General features: G+C 36.3%; 1 protein-coding gene across 5 annotated transcripts in view; it reads left to right on the top strand.

The window, feature by feature from the left end:
* LOC149990659 (integrator complex subunit 6-like) overlaps positions 1-16429 on the top strand; it is a 59335-nt gene that overhangs the window by 17779 nt on the left and 25127 nt on the right. For all 5 annotated transcript variants that reach the window (XM_090264289.1, XM_090264292.1, XM_090264290.1 and 2 more), the window contains 7 exons: positions 4261-4410; positions 5211-5300; positions 5682-5865; positions 6125-6253; positions 7995-8158; positions 10455-10607; positions 13780-13912. In XM_090264289.1, coding sequence (XP_090120415.1) covers positions 4261-4410; positions 5211-5300; positions 5682-5865; positions 6125-6253; positions 7995-8158; positions 10455-10607; positions 13780-13912 — 1003 coding nt within the window. The remainder of the gene's footprint in view (positions 1-4260; positions 4411-5210; positions 5301-5681; positions 5866-6124; positions 6254-7994; positions 8159-10454; positions 10608-13779; positions 13913-16429) is intronic.

Genomic DNA, 16429 nt, shown 5'->3' with positions numbered 1-16429 from the left:
ATAATTAAAGCATAGCGATTCATCACAAAAACAATGTGTAATTATATGTGTGATTTCCGATGGTCTTAGGCGACCCCTGTGAAAGGGTCATTCGACCCCCAAAGGAGTTGCAACCCACAAGTTGAGAACCACTGCTCTAGGAACATCACCCTCTGATAGATATATGATGCCAGCCAAACACAAAATTCAAAAGTTTCTAATAGCCACGTTAAAAAAGTAAAAGAGAAACAGGAAAAAGTAAAGAGAAGGAAAACTCTGACTCCAAAAAACCTCCGCTGCCTTGCGGCATACCTCTTCAGGGGAAAGGCTAGGGGAGTAAACCCCGACAGAAAATCCGGAGCCGGAGTCCCTAAGGCGGTTTGACGTTGTAGTCAACACCGGCAACTCCTGCGGCGCACCTGAAGCCAAGCTGTATCGACTCCGTCTTTCCCTTGGATCCTTCAGCTGCGAAGAGAGGGGGGGTCTGCTGCATGGGCAACAGCAGACCCTCCATATTACCCTGCCCAGGCTCTGTAGCTTCAGCGTCATCACAAGATGTCGATTCAACACGGGAGGAGACAGATACCATGTCACTCCCGAGTCGGACTGCACAGCCATTCTCGGCGGTGCAGATAGACTCTTAAGAAGCTACACCATCGTCTCTTGAGACGGACGGCTGCCGACGATTCAAATATTGTCATTTCAACATGTAGTTAAAACAAAAATAACGGATATTTTCGTTCTTTTTTTTTCTTGGTCCCAACTCCTCAAAATCCCATTGTGTATTTTAATTTACACCTATGTTATATCTCAAATCATACTATTTGTGTTTCAAGTGCTCAGTAGCCATACGTGGCTAAGAACTACTGTAGTAGTGCAACTGTAGAGTGTGACTTGCTACCACCGTCACCTCCATAAACAAGACATACCTAAATCTTACTTCTTCCTAGTTTATTTTAAAAATAGGGATGATAATACCATGCCAATTTTATTGGGTTGTCCTAAGTAAATGTGAAATGTGGAAGTGCTTTGTAAGCTGTAAAGCTCCATGAAAATGTAGGGAAGTTATTATCAGGAGTAAAGATTTTACTGACATGAAAGCTGGATATCTTTGGAGTAATTTGAAAGAAAAGACTGTATTAAGAAGATAATGGGCTCTCCTGAATTCCTTTGTGAAAAAAATCAACTCAAAGAATGGAAGAAGAATATAAATGTTTACTTTCTCTCACAAACTCTTCATAATGATATTTTCAAAAGGAATTTGTTATGCATTAATAAGATTCTCTAAATATTTAAATTATTGTGTAGGCCTTTTTCACCCTTCAGTAGTTTGAGGAATTGATTTAGGGACATTTAATTCTTCTCTTGAAGGAGCTAGACAGCTACCAAAAAGTTTATTGCTTTGGGTAGTAAATGAAGCCCATATACTTTGTAGTACGGAAGTAGGATAAGCATTCAAATTTCATTCAAATTAGTCCACTTAATTGCAAAGAGTTGGAATTGACCTAAAAACAGAACATTAGTGATTTAGGTGGAGAAATGATTTGTAAGATGTTTTCAACCCATATTATAAGGGAAATTTTAAAGAGTAGTTATTCTGACAGGTTGATTAGTAAGATTACACAATCAGAGAACACATTACTTTAAATATTGTTGAGTTATAGGGCGCTTGCTTAAGTGGTACACAAATCTTATCCCAACCCAATTAAGCAGTCCCCTAATTTTTCTTTAGTCATGCCTTGAACTATCTTGTAGCTCTCGGGAGTTCAACACTTGCTATAGATACAACGCTTAAGTTTACAGTGTGAGAAGTGAGATTTCTAAATGAAGTAATTCTGGGGGGGGGAGTCAAATTTATGAAGTGGTTCTATCTTTACAGGTTTGCCCCATCCTGAAACTTCAACCTAATATGTGACCCTTTCCCCCTCATGTATCGCTCTAATTAGATATCAAGTGGTATGACTCCACCTCTGAAATATTTCCTTTATCTGCAATTCCTCTTCATCCCCACTGCCCTCACTTGGGCTTTCATCGCTTTTCTAATAAGCTGTTGCAACGATCTTCAAACCAGTTTTCTTGCCTCAAGCTTCGGCCTCCCCTCCAGCCCACAATTTATTCTCCAACTCCCAGCAGAATGATCTTGCTAAAATAGAGATCTGATCATGCCACTCCCCTAATTAAAAACCTCAAGTTATTCCCAGGGCCAGATAAGATCCAAACTACTGAGCACAATGTACAAAGCACATTACAGTCAGAGCCTGACTTATCAGCCTTGCCTTCTGCCATGTACCCAGAAAAATGATAATCAAATTACTTGCAGTTCCCCAGGAGGTCCTATCCTCTTATGAACTCTCTGTTCTTTCGCTTGGCCTGCCCCCTTCACTCCTCACTTCAGTGCGGGGAGTCCTATGATCTTTATGCCTTTAGGCTCTTCTGTGAGAAGCCTTACTTAATTCTGATCTTTCAATCTCCGTAACTGCATTCCTTATTCCTTTGTGTCTGGAACTCCTCAAGACTAATTCCTCTCTATATCCCCAGCACATAACATTCTTACATATCATAGCTGGTCCATAAAAATTTGCTGAATAGATAAAGGAAAGAATTGATGCCGTCCCTCCCAACTCGACACCTTTCTCTTCTACCCTAAGAGAAAAGCTAAATTTTGAATTCAGTGTGATTTGCAATCACCTGCTTATATTTCTAGGTATTTGATGAGGACAGCTGAAATCACAATCCTTCCTTTTATCTCGTTTAGATTGTCTCGTTCAGTAAGGTTTTCCTTGGGCCACAAACAATTATTCTCATGACCTACTTCCTCCTGGTACTTTTAAAGCCATATACACAATCTGGCCAAAAGAATATATGGGAAGGTTTTACCTTTAGATCCTTTGACATACAGAATGTGTTAGGAATATTAAAAAAAGCTAAGCACATCTTCAATTACACAGAATCCCAGACTATTGAACTGGAATGTATCTTAATTAGGACCACTTTCACCTTGCATGGTTATGCAGATTGTGTATTGTTCAACCTTAGGGAGCACCATTCTCATTCACCATTACAGTGTGAATGACTCTCCTCCAGGGTTGAGTCATGCACAGCCTTACACAGTGTCCTTGATTATCTAATCTTCTTCATTTTCAGATAATGAAATTTAGGTCCTGAGATCCAGCAGGTTTGCTCAAGGTCACACAGATAGTTCAAGGGAAGGTGTAGTTAATAATCTGCCTCCTTTCTGCCTCTCAGTCATTCTGATCCAAATTGCTTCAGGAAAGAAACTAGAAAAGATAGTATTTGCTATGGTTGTATGGATATGGGCAGTATGCCGTCAGCTAAACATGAAATTGAAATCACTTAGTTTATCTCTGTGTTGTATTTGCTCTTGCTTTCTACCTCCAGCTGTACTGCCCTAGTTGACATGACTAGCATTCAGAATATCAATGCTGTCCTCAGGGCTACAAAGACTAGGGTAGCTGTTTTGTCCCCCCACGCTGCCAAAGTGTGCTGTCTGTGACTTCTTTTGGCTTCTTTTCATAGCATTTTGTGTTGCTTTGCTTTTATAGCCATCGCTGACCAGTCAACATGATTCTTTCTTCTGTTCTACAGACCATTCATGCATAGCATGTTGGTTGTTGACCTTGGGTCTTTGGTTCTTTTCTGCTGTTTATAGCTGCTGGGGGTGCATATGGGATGCTGCTTCTTTGCCAAAACCTTTTTTTTCTTTTCTGTCTCCCCTTATTCTAGGTTTGGGGCTTCCTGAATGTTTGAAGATGCCACAAGGGTTGTCTTCAAATGTTTGTGGCTCTGTTTCTATATCCCCCCACCTTTACTCTTGCTTGGGAAGGAGAATCTTGGTTAGAAAAGTTCATGTAGATTGGACACCTAGTAGCTAATCGTCTCTTTCAAGGACAATGCATTTTAAAATATTCCTTCCTCTACCCCTTACTCCATGTTCATCATTAGTGTCAAACTAAGGTAAATACTGAGGTGTTTTGGTAGGTCTGTTTGAGCCTGAATAGAAAAATGGACTTGAGCCAATCCCTACAGTCACAATGGACAATGAATTGTTTGCATCTTTGCTCTTGATCATTAATGTTGGAAGATCTTTCTGAAACTAATTACTTGCCTTAGTTCCACTTGATCAGTCCAGATATAGAATAGAATTGGATTAAGGAACTATTAATTGTTAGAGGTTTGATACTTGCTGTTTAGTGATTGTTTGCACTTTATATATTATTCACTGTATAATCGGGAATTTCTTTGTAAATGTTTGGTTTTCAGGCTGGTTGGAAGGAAAATCACGCAACATTCATGAGTGAACTAAAAAATCTTCAGGCTTCTGGACTGACTACTCTTGGTCAGGCTCTAAGATCCTCATTTGATTTGTTAAATCTCAATAGATTAATATCTGGAATAGACAATTATGGACAGGTAAAATTTTTTTTGAGTGAGTACAGCTAATTTATTTTGGTGACTTGGGGTAAGAATTTAAGATTGGGCATGGTTACCAAGTTTTCTGCTACTGTTCATAATTTCCAAAAAGGGGTCCATATATCTTTTAAATACATACTTATAAAAGTTCCTCTTTTGGGGGGTCTTATATGTGGCATGATCATAAACTAGTTAAAATTGCCTACCCATCAAATCATTAGATATCTGAGAATGGTATGAATAAATTGCTGAGAAATACTGGGACAAGCCAATGGAAGAGAAACATTCAGTGTCCTTAACTACCTCATTCCTCCCAATTCAGTGGGAAAGCTCTAGAGTGAGAGGAAGGCGGAATAGCATTTGCTGCTGCTACCATTGTCCTTTACCACTTTAAGAGCTCTGTTTACGATAACCAGTCACTCTCCAGATTGCAGAGCCTAAGGCACTAACGTCTCCCTATCTGTGCCAAGATTTTGACTCAGGCGGATGGTGTGGATGATGCTGCCATTAGAATCTAATGTCTTTCCTTTATGATTACTTGGAAAGCAGAGGGAGAGGAGTATTTAGATGTTAAAGTTTGGGAGTTCCTGAATTATAAGAATTCCTCAGTTTATTCTGAGTGTTACCTCTTCAGGGATTGTTATTTTGGTTCCCACCCACTAAGTCCCTAATCTATTCCTTCTTATTTATCCAGGCAAATTTTATCACACTCTTGGGAGATCACTGGCAAGGCAAAAGTAAAAGTTTAAATACAATTTTATTACACCACAAAGCTCTAATACTTTTTAAATGTATTTTAGGGGAGAAATCCATTTTTTTTAGAACCATCTATTTTAATTACCATCACAGATGGAAACAAGTTAACAAGTACTGCTGGTGTTCAAGAAGAGGTGAGATTTCATTTTTTAAATTTTTGTTTAAATGACAGAGCGTGCAGCAATTTCTGTGGGAGGCATACACTTCTGGTTAAGAATAAGTTTAATGAAACCTATCTTGGTAATCCTTGAAAGATTGTTTAATTTTAATTATTTTTCATTATTTATTTATTGTTTTTCTATTACAGGTGTCTCACTTCTTCCCCCATTGCTCCCACCCCTTCTCCCACACTCAGTCTCCACCCCATTGTTCATGTCCATGGGTCGTTTATACTAGTTCCTTGAAAAGATTGCTTAGTTTTATTGAGTACATGAAAAAAAGTGAACCATTTAATCCTTTAACTTTTTCTTCTTCTATGGCTTGTTATGATGAAACTCCAAATTTTGCCTTACCAGCTTCATCTTCCTTTGAATTCTCCCCTACCTGGGAGTGAACTAACCAAAGAACCTTTCCGTTGGGATCAAAGGTTATTTGCCCTGGTATTGCGTTTGCCTGGATTGGCTTCTACAGAGCCAGAGCATCTAGGGAGTGTACCAACTGATGAATCTGCTATCACACAGATGTGTGAAGTCACTGGAGGTATTCACAATATTTAATATTTCTAAAGGAAAAATTCAGGGCAGCAGAGTATATTTTTTTCTTAGATGCTATAACCAATCTTTATTTGTTTTCCTTCAGAATTTTTAACTCTCCCACTTAAAATCTTTATTAGTGTGATGTTTGCTGCCAATGTACTTATAATTATTTCAAGATATATTTTAGAATTTCAAATGCTTCTATTGTGAAACAGTATTTTATTTGATCAAACTTGTACTATTTGTTTTTCCTTCTGATATAGGTCGCTCCTACTGTGTTAGAACACAGAGAATGTTGAATCAGTGTTTAGAATCTCTAGTTCAAAAAGTTCAAAGTGGTGTAGTTATTAACTTTGAAAAAACAGGACCAGATCCGCTTCTTATTGGAGAAGGTACAGTAGATAATTTTGTTTTTACCCTATAGTGTTATCAAAGAGAATCATCTGTGATTGGGAAGACGTTAAACTAATCATAATAAGCACAGTCTTTACTATCCACACACATTCAAGTGGTTACAAACATCCATCCAAACAACTGCCGTTTATTCATTGCCTATATATATATATATATATATATATATATATATATACATACACACACACGTCAGGTAGCCACATTCTAGCAACTTTAATTCAATGTGAAATCTTCCTAAGAAAATTCTTTCTTTTCCCTACCCATTTCATATTCCCTGGTTTCAGTCTTGGGATGACACACAATTAAAATGTATGTGTGTAGCCTATATTCATGTTTCTAGGGAGAGGGAACTCTATTTTTCCAACAGTTTATCACAGGGTTCCTGGAACTAAACAGCAGAAAGATCAGTTACCACAGGATCCACTGTACTTCAGACAGAAATGTATGTCTTTCTGCTGCTGTGCACAATTTTGTATTTAATTTCAGGTGTTTCTTGGACTCCAGCTTAAGAACACCAGCCATGAAAGACAGACCTCACAGACTATTTTAAATTAATTAAGTTAATCATAAGAGAAGCACATGTTATATTGCTAACAATTAATTTTTCAATCCCCAATTTTGTGTTCATTACCTTAGCATGAACTGGGAGCTTTCATACTGAAATCCTATTTTGTGTTATATGAAGAGCTCAGATTTTCTTTCTAGCTCCATTTCCCCTTTGTCCAGAGTTGGTAACCATTGAGATTTTGATGAAGGCTAAGAATTCTCTTCTCAGAAAGATGCATATCCCCAGAATTGTGAGCTCAACTTCAGAGGGGTCTTTTGTTTCCCTGAAGCCATTATATGTATTCCTTAGAGCTCCACAGACCCCAATAAATCTCTTGGTCCAGAGTAGTTACTTGTTTAAAGTAATACTTAAATAAGTAAATCAAATGACCTGTAATTTAGGAAAAAATGACACTCAAATAATTAAAACATATCTTTTAGAAATATAATTTAGATTGATGACTGATCTGTTTTGCCCTTTTTGGGGGGAGGCAAATGAAATATGCTACCTGAAATAATTAAAATGCATTCAGGACACATTATGCAGCATTATATGATATCTATTTTCCTTGAAATTTTAATGGTTATGGGGAAACTAATGAATTAGTTCACAATAAACTTGATGAATTTGCTTTGTTTGCCCTCCCCCAACTCTGTACGTAGAGTATAAGTGTGTGGGATAGTTTTCATTTTGCCTTTGTGGTCATTGATTCTAACTGCTTAGTAAAGAATACTTTTATCATACAATTGGGTTTACCAAAAAAAATCTAAATGGAATTTATAACCTATTTTGTCAGATTCCAATAATGTAAAACTATACCAGGGAATGAACAATTTCATTTGCCTAACTTGGACAAATAACTATAGTGGTTTGATGTGTTTATGTGTCTAAAACTCAGAAAATTTAAAACTAATTTTGCAGTAGTTTTCCCAATTCTGTCTACTTTGGTTGTAATTAAGGATAGGGTATGGGATGTTGGCTTAGAAAGGATGGATTAGATGAAAAGAGTTGCTAGGGAGAACATTAAAAAATCCTAGTAGAGTCATTTTTTTTGCTTCCATTTTTCATGAATCACTCTTTTGTTCTTTGCTTTTAGCTGAAAATTTTGTACCAGCAGATCAGCAGCTGTAAAAAAAATTTGTGCCTTAGTCTGTCTTTTGTTTACCTTTTAGATGGACTTATGGATTCATCTAGGTCAAACAATTCATTTGCTGCTCAACCATGGCATAGTTGTCATAAGCTCATTTATGTACGACCTAACTCTAAAACTGGTGTTCCTGTTGGACATTGGCCAATTCCAGAATCTTTTTGGCCAGATCAGAATTTACCTTCACTAGTAAGTATAATACAAAAGGTAAACATCCTTCTGGATTTTCAATTTGCTGATTACAGTGAACCTTTTAAAATAGCTTTGAGGCTTTTAAGTCATACCTTCTACCTCTTGCCGGAAGCCTAGCTTGTACCTAAAAGCGAGAGAGGACTTTCTGTTCTGGCATTCTTTCAGTTGCCTTTACCACTTGAACTGCCCTCTTTGGATGTTAAAGTGTTGCTATTTTTGATGCTGTTGCAATCTGTGACTTGGTTTTTATTTCAGAGCAGCTGACTTGATTTACATAGTAAACACAATGTCTAATAAATGTTGGCACTGATTTTCATATATATCCTCAGGAAATTAGGCCTTAGTCTACACCTTGTATAGGTTCTAGAAACATATTCAGATCATGACTTGGGGTGGAAACACATAACACAATATACAGATAATGGATTATAGAATTGTACACCTGAAACATATATAATTGTATTAACCAATGTCACCCCAATAAATTCAATAAAAATAAAAAATAAAATTTAGAAACATTCAATTCAGAGGTCATTTTATGTCCTCCTGGGGAGTCATTAGACAGCTAGTGGAACTTTGTAGACCTAGTTTTCATCTTTTTATAATCAATAGACTTGTGTTCCTTTGCAAGGTACCTTTCAATGATGGGCAATTAAGCAATATTTTTAAATGATCTCTAAGCAAGGATTTGCCTTTTTGTTCACTGCATTTGGTAGAAGGGGGTTGACATTTTAGTTGTTCCTAGTACCTGATGAATTGCCTTTGGGGATAGGGACTGTGTCTAGTAAAAAGGGAAATTATATGAATTTAATTCTCCCTTTCATTTTCCTTCTTCCCTCCAAGAGAGGATGGGAACCACAAAAGGATTGCTACTCCTCCAATTTAGCACCTTTCTGGTTTAACTCATCTGTAGTATAAGTTTGAGAAATTTCTGGCATGAACTGCATTTTTTTCCTGGATTACTATTTTTAGGCTCCTGCATGTTTTTCAGGACTGGCCATGAAAGGCCTGAATGTACGATTGAAGGACCATTTGAGCCTCTGCTCTGGGAGAGGGTAAATCTTTTTCCTCCTTCCCTCAGGGCTCCAAGGTGACACACTGGTCAAAATTCAATGCCCATTTAACTCTCAGCCCCTTCAAGCCCAAGAGTGAATGTTTTAGTTATGAAGTTACTTCATTATTACCAATGACAGGGCTTCACTCATGTCGTTATTGCTTCTTTATAGGTTTAAGTCAATAAGCCAAAATATTTCTCAAGTTTAATTAAAATTAAAACGAGGAGAAACTGGATTAAAGAAATTCCAAGTAACTCACATATAGTTTATGTTACCATGCCTTTAGCTTTAAAAGCACATTTGAGGGCTATTTTCTCAACCCCCAAAATATCTTGTAGGTTTGTAAGTCATAAAAGCAAGTAAGCATGTTTTTCCCTTTTATAAAGGAAACATATTTTGTTATATTCATATTAACCTCACAGTTCTCAGCAGGAACAGGGGAAGCTATGTCTTACCCTTGTCCCTGGGACTTGTCCTATCTCTATCTCTCCATAGTACCCTTGCTGCCACCATTTCTCTCTCTGGTGCCCTCCATTCCTACAAGCTACACTTGTTAATAAAATGGCTGCTCCATCAATCTGCTCTAGTTCCCCAGGCACACAGGCCCTTGAAGCCCAGCCAAAATCACCTCCAACTCTAGCTATTCAAGGCAAGTGCGTGGGTGTGAGAAACGCTGTAAAAAATCAACTGGAAAAATTCTACTGGGCTCTGGAGTTGTGACTGGCTCATTTTTGGTCTACTGCGTTTTGCCTTTCCTATCTATGCCTTTACAATTTTTCATCTGGCTTGTTAGTGGCTTTCTAGCTCTGTCATTAACTCCTTAGAAAGGTTCATGGATTTCTTCTCTAGCAGTGTCTGGACTGTTACCTCATAATACAAAAGAATGAAGGGCAGGTAATGCTTGGAGGTTGCAAAGTGAATCTGAAATCCAGGATTCCGCCTACAGATTGTAATGACTTCTTAAATATATTCCTAGTGGGTTTATTTTTTATTTCACTGAACTTGTAGTTATGAGCGTTATAATTTACCTGTCCTTTTCCCATTGCCAAATAGATATTAGAGATAAAGAATCTGAATGGTCTCCTGCATTGAAGCCATTGGTGATGCCCAGAGATCAGCAGCCCTGTTTCTCAAAACACTAGTCTGTATCTTGGTGATGCTTTATAAAAAGGGTTGCAGAATTGTTGGAAATGTAAGCTCACTTTTAATGGGTCATATTTTCCCCTCTTGTTTTTTAGCCTCCACGAACATCTCATCCTGTTGTGAGGTTCTCCTGTGTAGATTGTGAGCCAATGGTAATAGACAAACTTCCCTTTGACAAATATGAACTTGAACCTTCACCTTTAACTCAGTACATTCTGGAACGAAAGTCTCCCCATACCTGCTGGCAGGTACTTATTCTTACCTGTTAGACAAATTTCTTTTTTATTTTTTTAAGGTTTAAAAAAAAAAGATTTTATTTATTTTTAGAGAGAGGGGAAGGGAGGGAGAAAGAGAGGGAGAGAAACATCAGTGTGTGGTTGCCTCTCACACGCCCACAGGCATGTGCCCTGACGGGGAATCAAACTGGTAACCCTTGGGTTCTCAGGCCAGCGCTCAATCCACTGAGCCACAGCAGCCAGGGCTAGACAAATTTCTATAACCACTTTTGGATCTTGGAATTGTTAGACAAGTTTCAAAGGTTCATTTAGAAATAATTGGGCTGAGTCTGTGAATAATGTTCCTCAGAAATGTTATCAAATGGACAACAGGACCAAGCAAATAATTTCACACTGATATGAATCATTAGCCTACTGTACATTGCCATATAAAGCAGTCAAATCTGATGAAACCTGTGTATTTGAGGATTTGGAGAATTCCCCTGAAATCTATTCAGGGACCACAGGTTAAAAATCCCTAACCTAAGGGATGTAATTCTATTTAGCTATGTATGCCTTCTGCAGCTGAAGCAAGGTTCTCGGCCCTTAGTGTGAGTTTGACAGATTGGAAGTACAAGATATTTTTGACAAAAAGCCATAAGCCTTGAAAGTACTTTCTGTATTGGTGTAATGTAATCAAACTCTTTATGTGGTACCAAGCATATTGGTGTGTATAGTGTGGATTTTACTTAGAGCAAATGCACATTTACTGGCTCTTCCAAGTGTGATTCTTCAGCCAGAAGGGCTTGCTGATTTTTTACTAGATTTACCTTTGGATTTTAATTTGTAAAAATCCAGACACGGCAGTCACAGCCTTTTTATTTGGATGTAATAAGGAAGTCCTACACTGTAAAGATGCTTGTTCTGTTTCTAAAGTATAGCATCATATAGCAATCAATGATTGTTAGGTTCTATTTAGACAAGGAACACTTTCAGACTGCCACCTGTTTCATACTAAAATCTGTTTCAGGCTATTACTATGGGTTATCTTTAAGCTACTTAAAGCCTCCAAAGATGCTATAACTGACTTAAAGCAAGAATGTAAAAGTACAAGAAACAAAATAATCTCATAAATACAATATCAAATGAAAGAAGGCAGACATAAAAGATTACATACTGTACAATTTTGCTTTATATATGTTCAAGAAGAGGTCAAACTGATTTACTCCACTAGAAGTCAGGATAGTGGTTTCTCTTGAGGGTGCAGAGTAGTGACCAGAAAAGGACATGAGAGGACTTCTGGTCATGTTCTATTTCTTGATCTGTGTGCTGATTACACATGTGAATTCACTTTGAACACTCTTTCAGCTACAATATATACTTATAATTTTTCCTGTTTTGGATGCATGTTCATATTTCAAAAAAATATACCCAAAAGGTACTAGAAATATAGAGATATGGGTAATAGAATGCTATCTTAAAGTCAACACAGGACATTTGAATTTATGGGTTGAAAAAAATTTGCAAAAAAGAAAAGCAAATAAAATTATAAAATTTACCCTTTCCCTAAAATAAACTCTTTTCTCTGGAGCACATTGCCTCTGAATATTCTCCAAATAAACTTAAGTCCTTCCCTTGCTCCTTGTTCCACCTCTCAAATATTCCATATGCTTTTCTCCTGTACCTTAAGTTACTTTGGTTTAGAATAGTTTTAATGTGATTAATTAGTGGGTATGAAAAAGAATAAGATTAACCAGGAGCCAGGTAATTTGGCAAAATCATAATAGAGACTGGATTTTTACCCTAGCTCTGCCACCAACTATCTGGTCTTGAACCAGACACTTATTTTTTCTAGACTAGATGGTCTCAAATGATCATTTTAAACCCCAAAATGCTGTGAACCTGCAGGTGATGAGGAATTTGGAAAAACTCAAGAGGCTCAAGAGGCTTATGGGAAATAAGGAAGGTAGGAAGGGTGGTAGGGAAGAGAGGGAAAGAAGGTGAAGAGGAACAAAAGCAGTGCTTTTCCTTTCATGGGAATCACAGATCTGACTTTTGATGGTTGTGTGCAATGCTTTTATCCTTTATGAAGACTTCTCCCCTCTTCTATATACACAATTAGGAACTAGGGGGAAATCCAACATGTTCTGTTATTTTCTGTTTCTATTAAGCTTCAAGACATGAAATCTAGTAGATGAATCATGTTTTAGCCAACTCATTGTTTTGTGGAGTCATAAATTACATTGGAAGGATTTATTCTTAGCTATAACTAAATATAGTGAGGATTTAGTAAACTGGTAGGTGATATTGCTGGTATCAAGAATTAACAAGGTAAATGGATCCTGTTCACCATCAGGGTTTGAATTTTGTCTTAAATGATACTGTTTGAAAGATTTATGAAACACAGAGAAAACATGGTAGCTAGAGGACTCCAGCACAGCACATCAAATGTATGGGACCTGACAATGTACTATATATCAAATCAAGAATATCAATAAGGAATAAGATGATAGTCATATGAAATAAAAAGTAATATTTTCATCGCTATTGGATGTTTGCCCTACCAGCATAGCTTACAAGATAAATGGCTTCCAGAGTGAACCAAAGCATCTCCTTGCTGCCTCAAAGTAATTAGCGCCAGTGCCTGGCTTTTCAGTGAACACTTATTGGAAGAAAAGTGAATAGTGGGTTGGGGAATGGGGCATCAAAGAGAAGTAGAGCAAGATTTAACAGCACACATGAGGAGTGTTAGCATAATCATTTAAATGGGCTTTGTTTTTGTAATTGCCTGCTTTAGGCATGGAGCCTTGTTCTATTTTCCTAAAAGTCTTTACTCTGATCACCATTTCTTCTTTTGAAAAGTCAATTTGCTTTAATGGCTGGTATCACTTAATGATATTTCAGCCTTTCTTTTTTTTTCCATTTTGTTAACCAAGTAAATATTTGGGTATTGGTGATGTAGACTACAGTCTGAATGGTTATGCATAGTACAGTTTCATTTCTTAATATGTTATAAAAGAATTGCAATCTGAACATTCTTATTTAGTATGGTATATTGGATGTAACCATAGGCTAAAAGCACTATTCCCATTTTAAAATTACAGTTAAGTTGTGCCATAGATGTGGCTACAGAATGTTGCTATGAGTTTAGTTTTACATAAAATCCTTATTGTCATAACTGTATATGACTTCATGTTATTCTCAGGTATTTGTTACTAGCAGTGGAAAATACAATGAACTTGGATATCCATTTGGCTATTTAAAAGCTAGTACAACTTTAACTTGTGTAAACCTCTTTGTGATGCCGTACAACTACCCAGTTTTACTCCCTCTTTTAGGTAAGTAAAGTATGTTCTATTTAATCATCTTTAAAATACAACAAACACACACACACACAAATACATGATGGGCTAAGCACTTTAAATATAGTGGAAGAGTAATTGATATCTTGATATATAAAATCTAAAAACTGATTTGGAAAGATAGAATTTGTACATTGTTTTCTATTTTATTTTCTTTTTGTTGTTTTCACATCAAATAGAAGAGATGATCTCTGGTGTGTGATTCTTATGCTGTTCTTTAGGTTGCAAGGTCCAATGCTGTTACTCCCCACCCCAACCCTCAGTTTTAAGTGCACTTTTGGTTTTCTTAGACTAGTTTAGCCAAAAAAAAAAAAAACAAAACAAAAAAAAAAACCATTGATTGGGATTAATGCTCCGAAAGTCTGATGGTTTTCTTCAGAAAATAGGACTTCTGTGGAGGTATTGGCTAACACTAATTCCTCCACAAAAGAATATTCAATGCTCTTGAGGCATCTGTTCTAGGTACAAGAGTAAATTCTGCAATAATCATAGTTGTAGAAGCTGTGGTTTCCATGGCAATATGCTAAAAGGAACAACTCCAGAAGTTGTTACTCAGATATCACCAAAAACCTGTGTAGAGATTTTATTCTCATTTAAAGAGCCACATCTGCTTAGAGTAATATAATACCATATGGTATCCTTCTAGTTGTAAAATTGTGAACATTTTTATTTTGTGGAGTTTCTTAACTTTTGCAAAAGGACAAAACCTTTACTAAGTTTTAATATAGTTATTAAAAGCATAATATTTTTATTACAAGTGAAATAAGTCAGATAGAGATAGGCAAAAACCATATGATTTTCATGTATATGTGCAATCTAAAAACAAGATAAATGAACAAAACAGAGGCAAGCTCACAGATATAGAGAATTTTTTGATGATTACCAAATGGAAGGGATTTAGGGGAGTGGGTGAAACAGGAGAAGGGATTAAGTTGTGCAAATTGACAGTTATAAAAACTGTCGCAAGGAAGTCAAGCACAGCATAGGGAATATAGTCAATAATATCGTAATAGCTACGTATGGTGTCAGATGAGTACTAGACTTATCGTGGTGGTCACTTTGTAGTTATATAAATGTCCGTTGCTCTGTCGTAAAGCTGAAGCTAATATAATATGGTATGTCAACTGTAATTGAAAAATAAAATTATTTTAAAAAGCAAAATATTTCTTTTTTAGTGCTATAAATACTATATGTATTAAATGTACCAAAAAAAGCAGCTGTTTTAAGTGTTGCAAGTTGCATAATTTTTAATTGCACTTACTGGGGTTGTATTGGTTTAAATGTTGCAAGTTAAGGTTAAGAATGGATCACCATAAATATATTAGCATGATTGTTCTCTATAGTCTTCTTTATTTCTTAGTCTAATCTAAAAGTATTCTCTAAAAGGTGGTTGTTGCTGTTATAAAATATAGGTTATGTCACTGATTAATAAGACTACCAACAAAAACTACTTGTATTTTGTGAATTTACTTACCCCTTTTCTTTTTTTCCTTTTTTATTTATGTGTTTTGGTTTTTAATTCAATATAATAATTTTCAGTTTTCTTCTTTTTTGCTCATCCTAATTCCATGTTTTGGTATTACACTTTGATCCCGAATCATTGATCAAAGTGTCTGGTAGGAGAATAAAATTATGTTCTGACAAAACAAGCTACATTTCTGACCCCAGTTTTCAGAATTATACAGTAAAAGATTAGACTAGATACCCTTAGATGGTAAGTAGTATTACTTTTCTATTTTAACTACACTTTTTATTTTGAGAAAACAATTGTAGATTTACATGCAGTTGTAAGATATAAAAATAGAGATGACACCAAAAGCACAGCCAACAGAAGCAAAAATAAACACATGGGACTACATCAAACTTAAAACCTTTTGTAAATTGAAAGACACAATCCACAGAGTGCAAGGCAACCAATGGAATGGGGACAATTTGCAAGTCATATATATGGTCATTTTTTGTGGGGTGGATTCTATTTTCTGATATTTATATTGGGTGATTTTTATTCTGTTTTCCAGTTTACTGTTTCCTCTGTCCCCTCCATTCTGCTTTTGAGTCCACCCATTGTGCTTTTTATTTTGGTTATTGTATTTTTCAGTTCTAAGATTTTCATTTGGTTCTTCTATCTCCTACTCACTTTGCACTTCTTTGCTGAGGCTTTTTTTTTTTTTTTTCATTTGTTTCAAGCATGTCTATAATTGGTTGTTGAAATTTTTTTATTATGATGGTTTTTTTAAACCTTTACTGAATATTTTTAACATCTCTGTCATTTTGGTGTTAGTGTCTCTTGATTCTCATTTTGAATTTGTTTTCAGATCTTCCTGGGTCTTGGTATGGTGAGTGATTTTCAATTGAAACCTGAACATTTTCAGTATTGTGAGTCTCTGGATCTTATTTAAACTTTCTGTTTTAACTTGCTTCCTCTCACACTTCTCAGAAAGAGATTTTGAGGTACTGCCTCATTAGTGGCAGGGGAGCAGAAGTCCAGTTTCC

This window comes from Furipterus horrens, unplaced genomic scaffold, assembly GCF_987537825.1.
Source record: "Furipterus horrens unplaced genomic scaffold, mFurHor1.1.pri manual_scaffold_17, whole genome shotgun sequence".
NCBI lineage: Eukaryota > Metazoa > Chordata > Mammalia > Chiroptera > Furipteridae > Furipterus > Furipterus horrens.
This window is presented reverse-complemented; position numbering and strand designations above follow the sequence as displayed.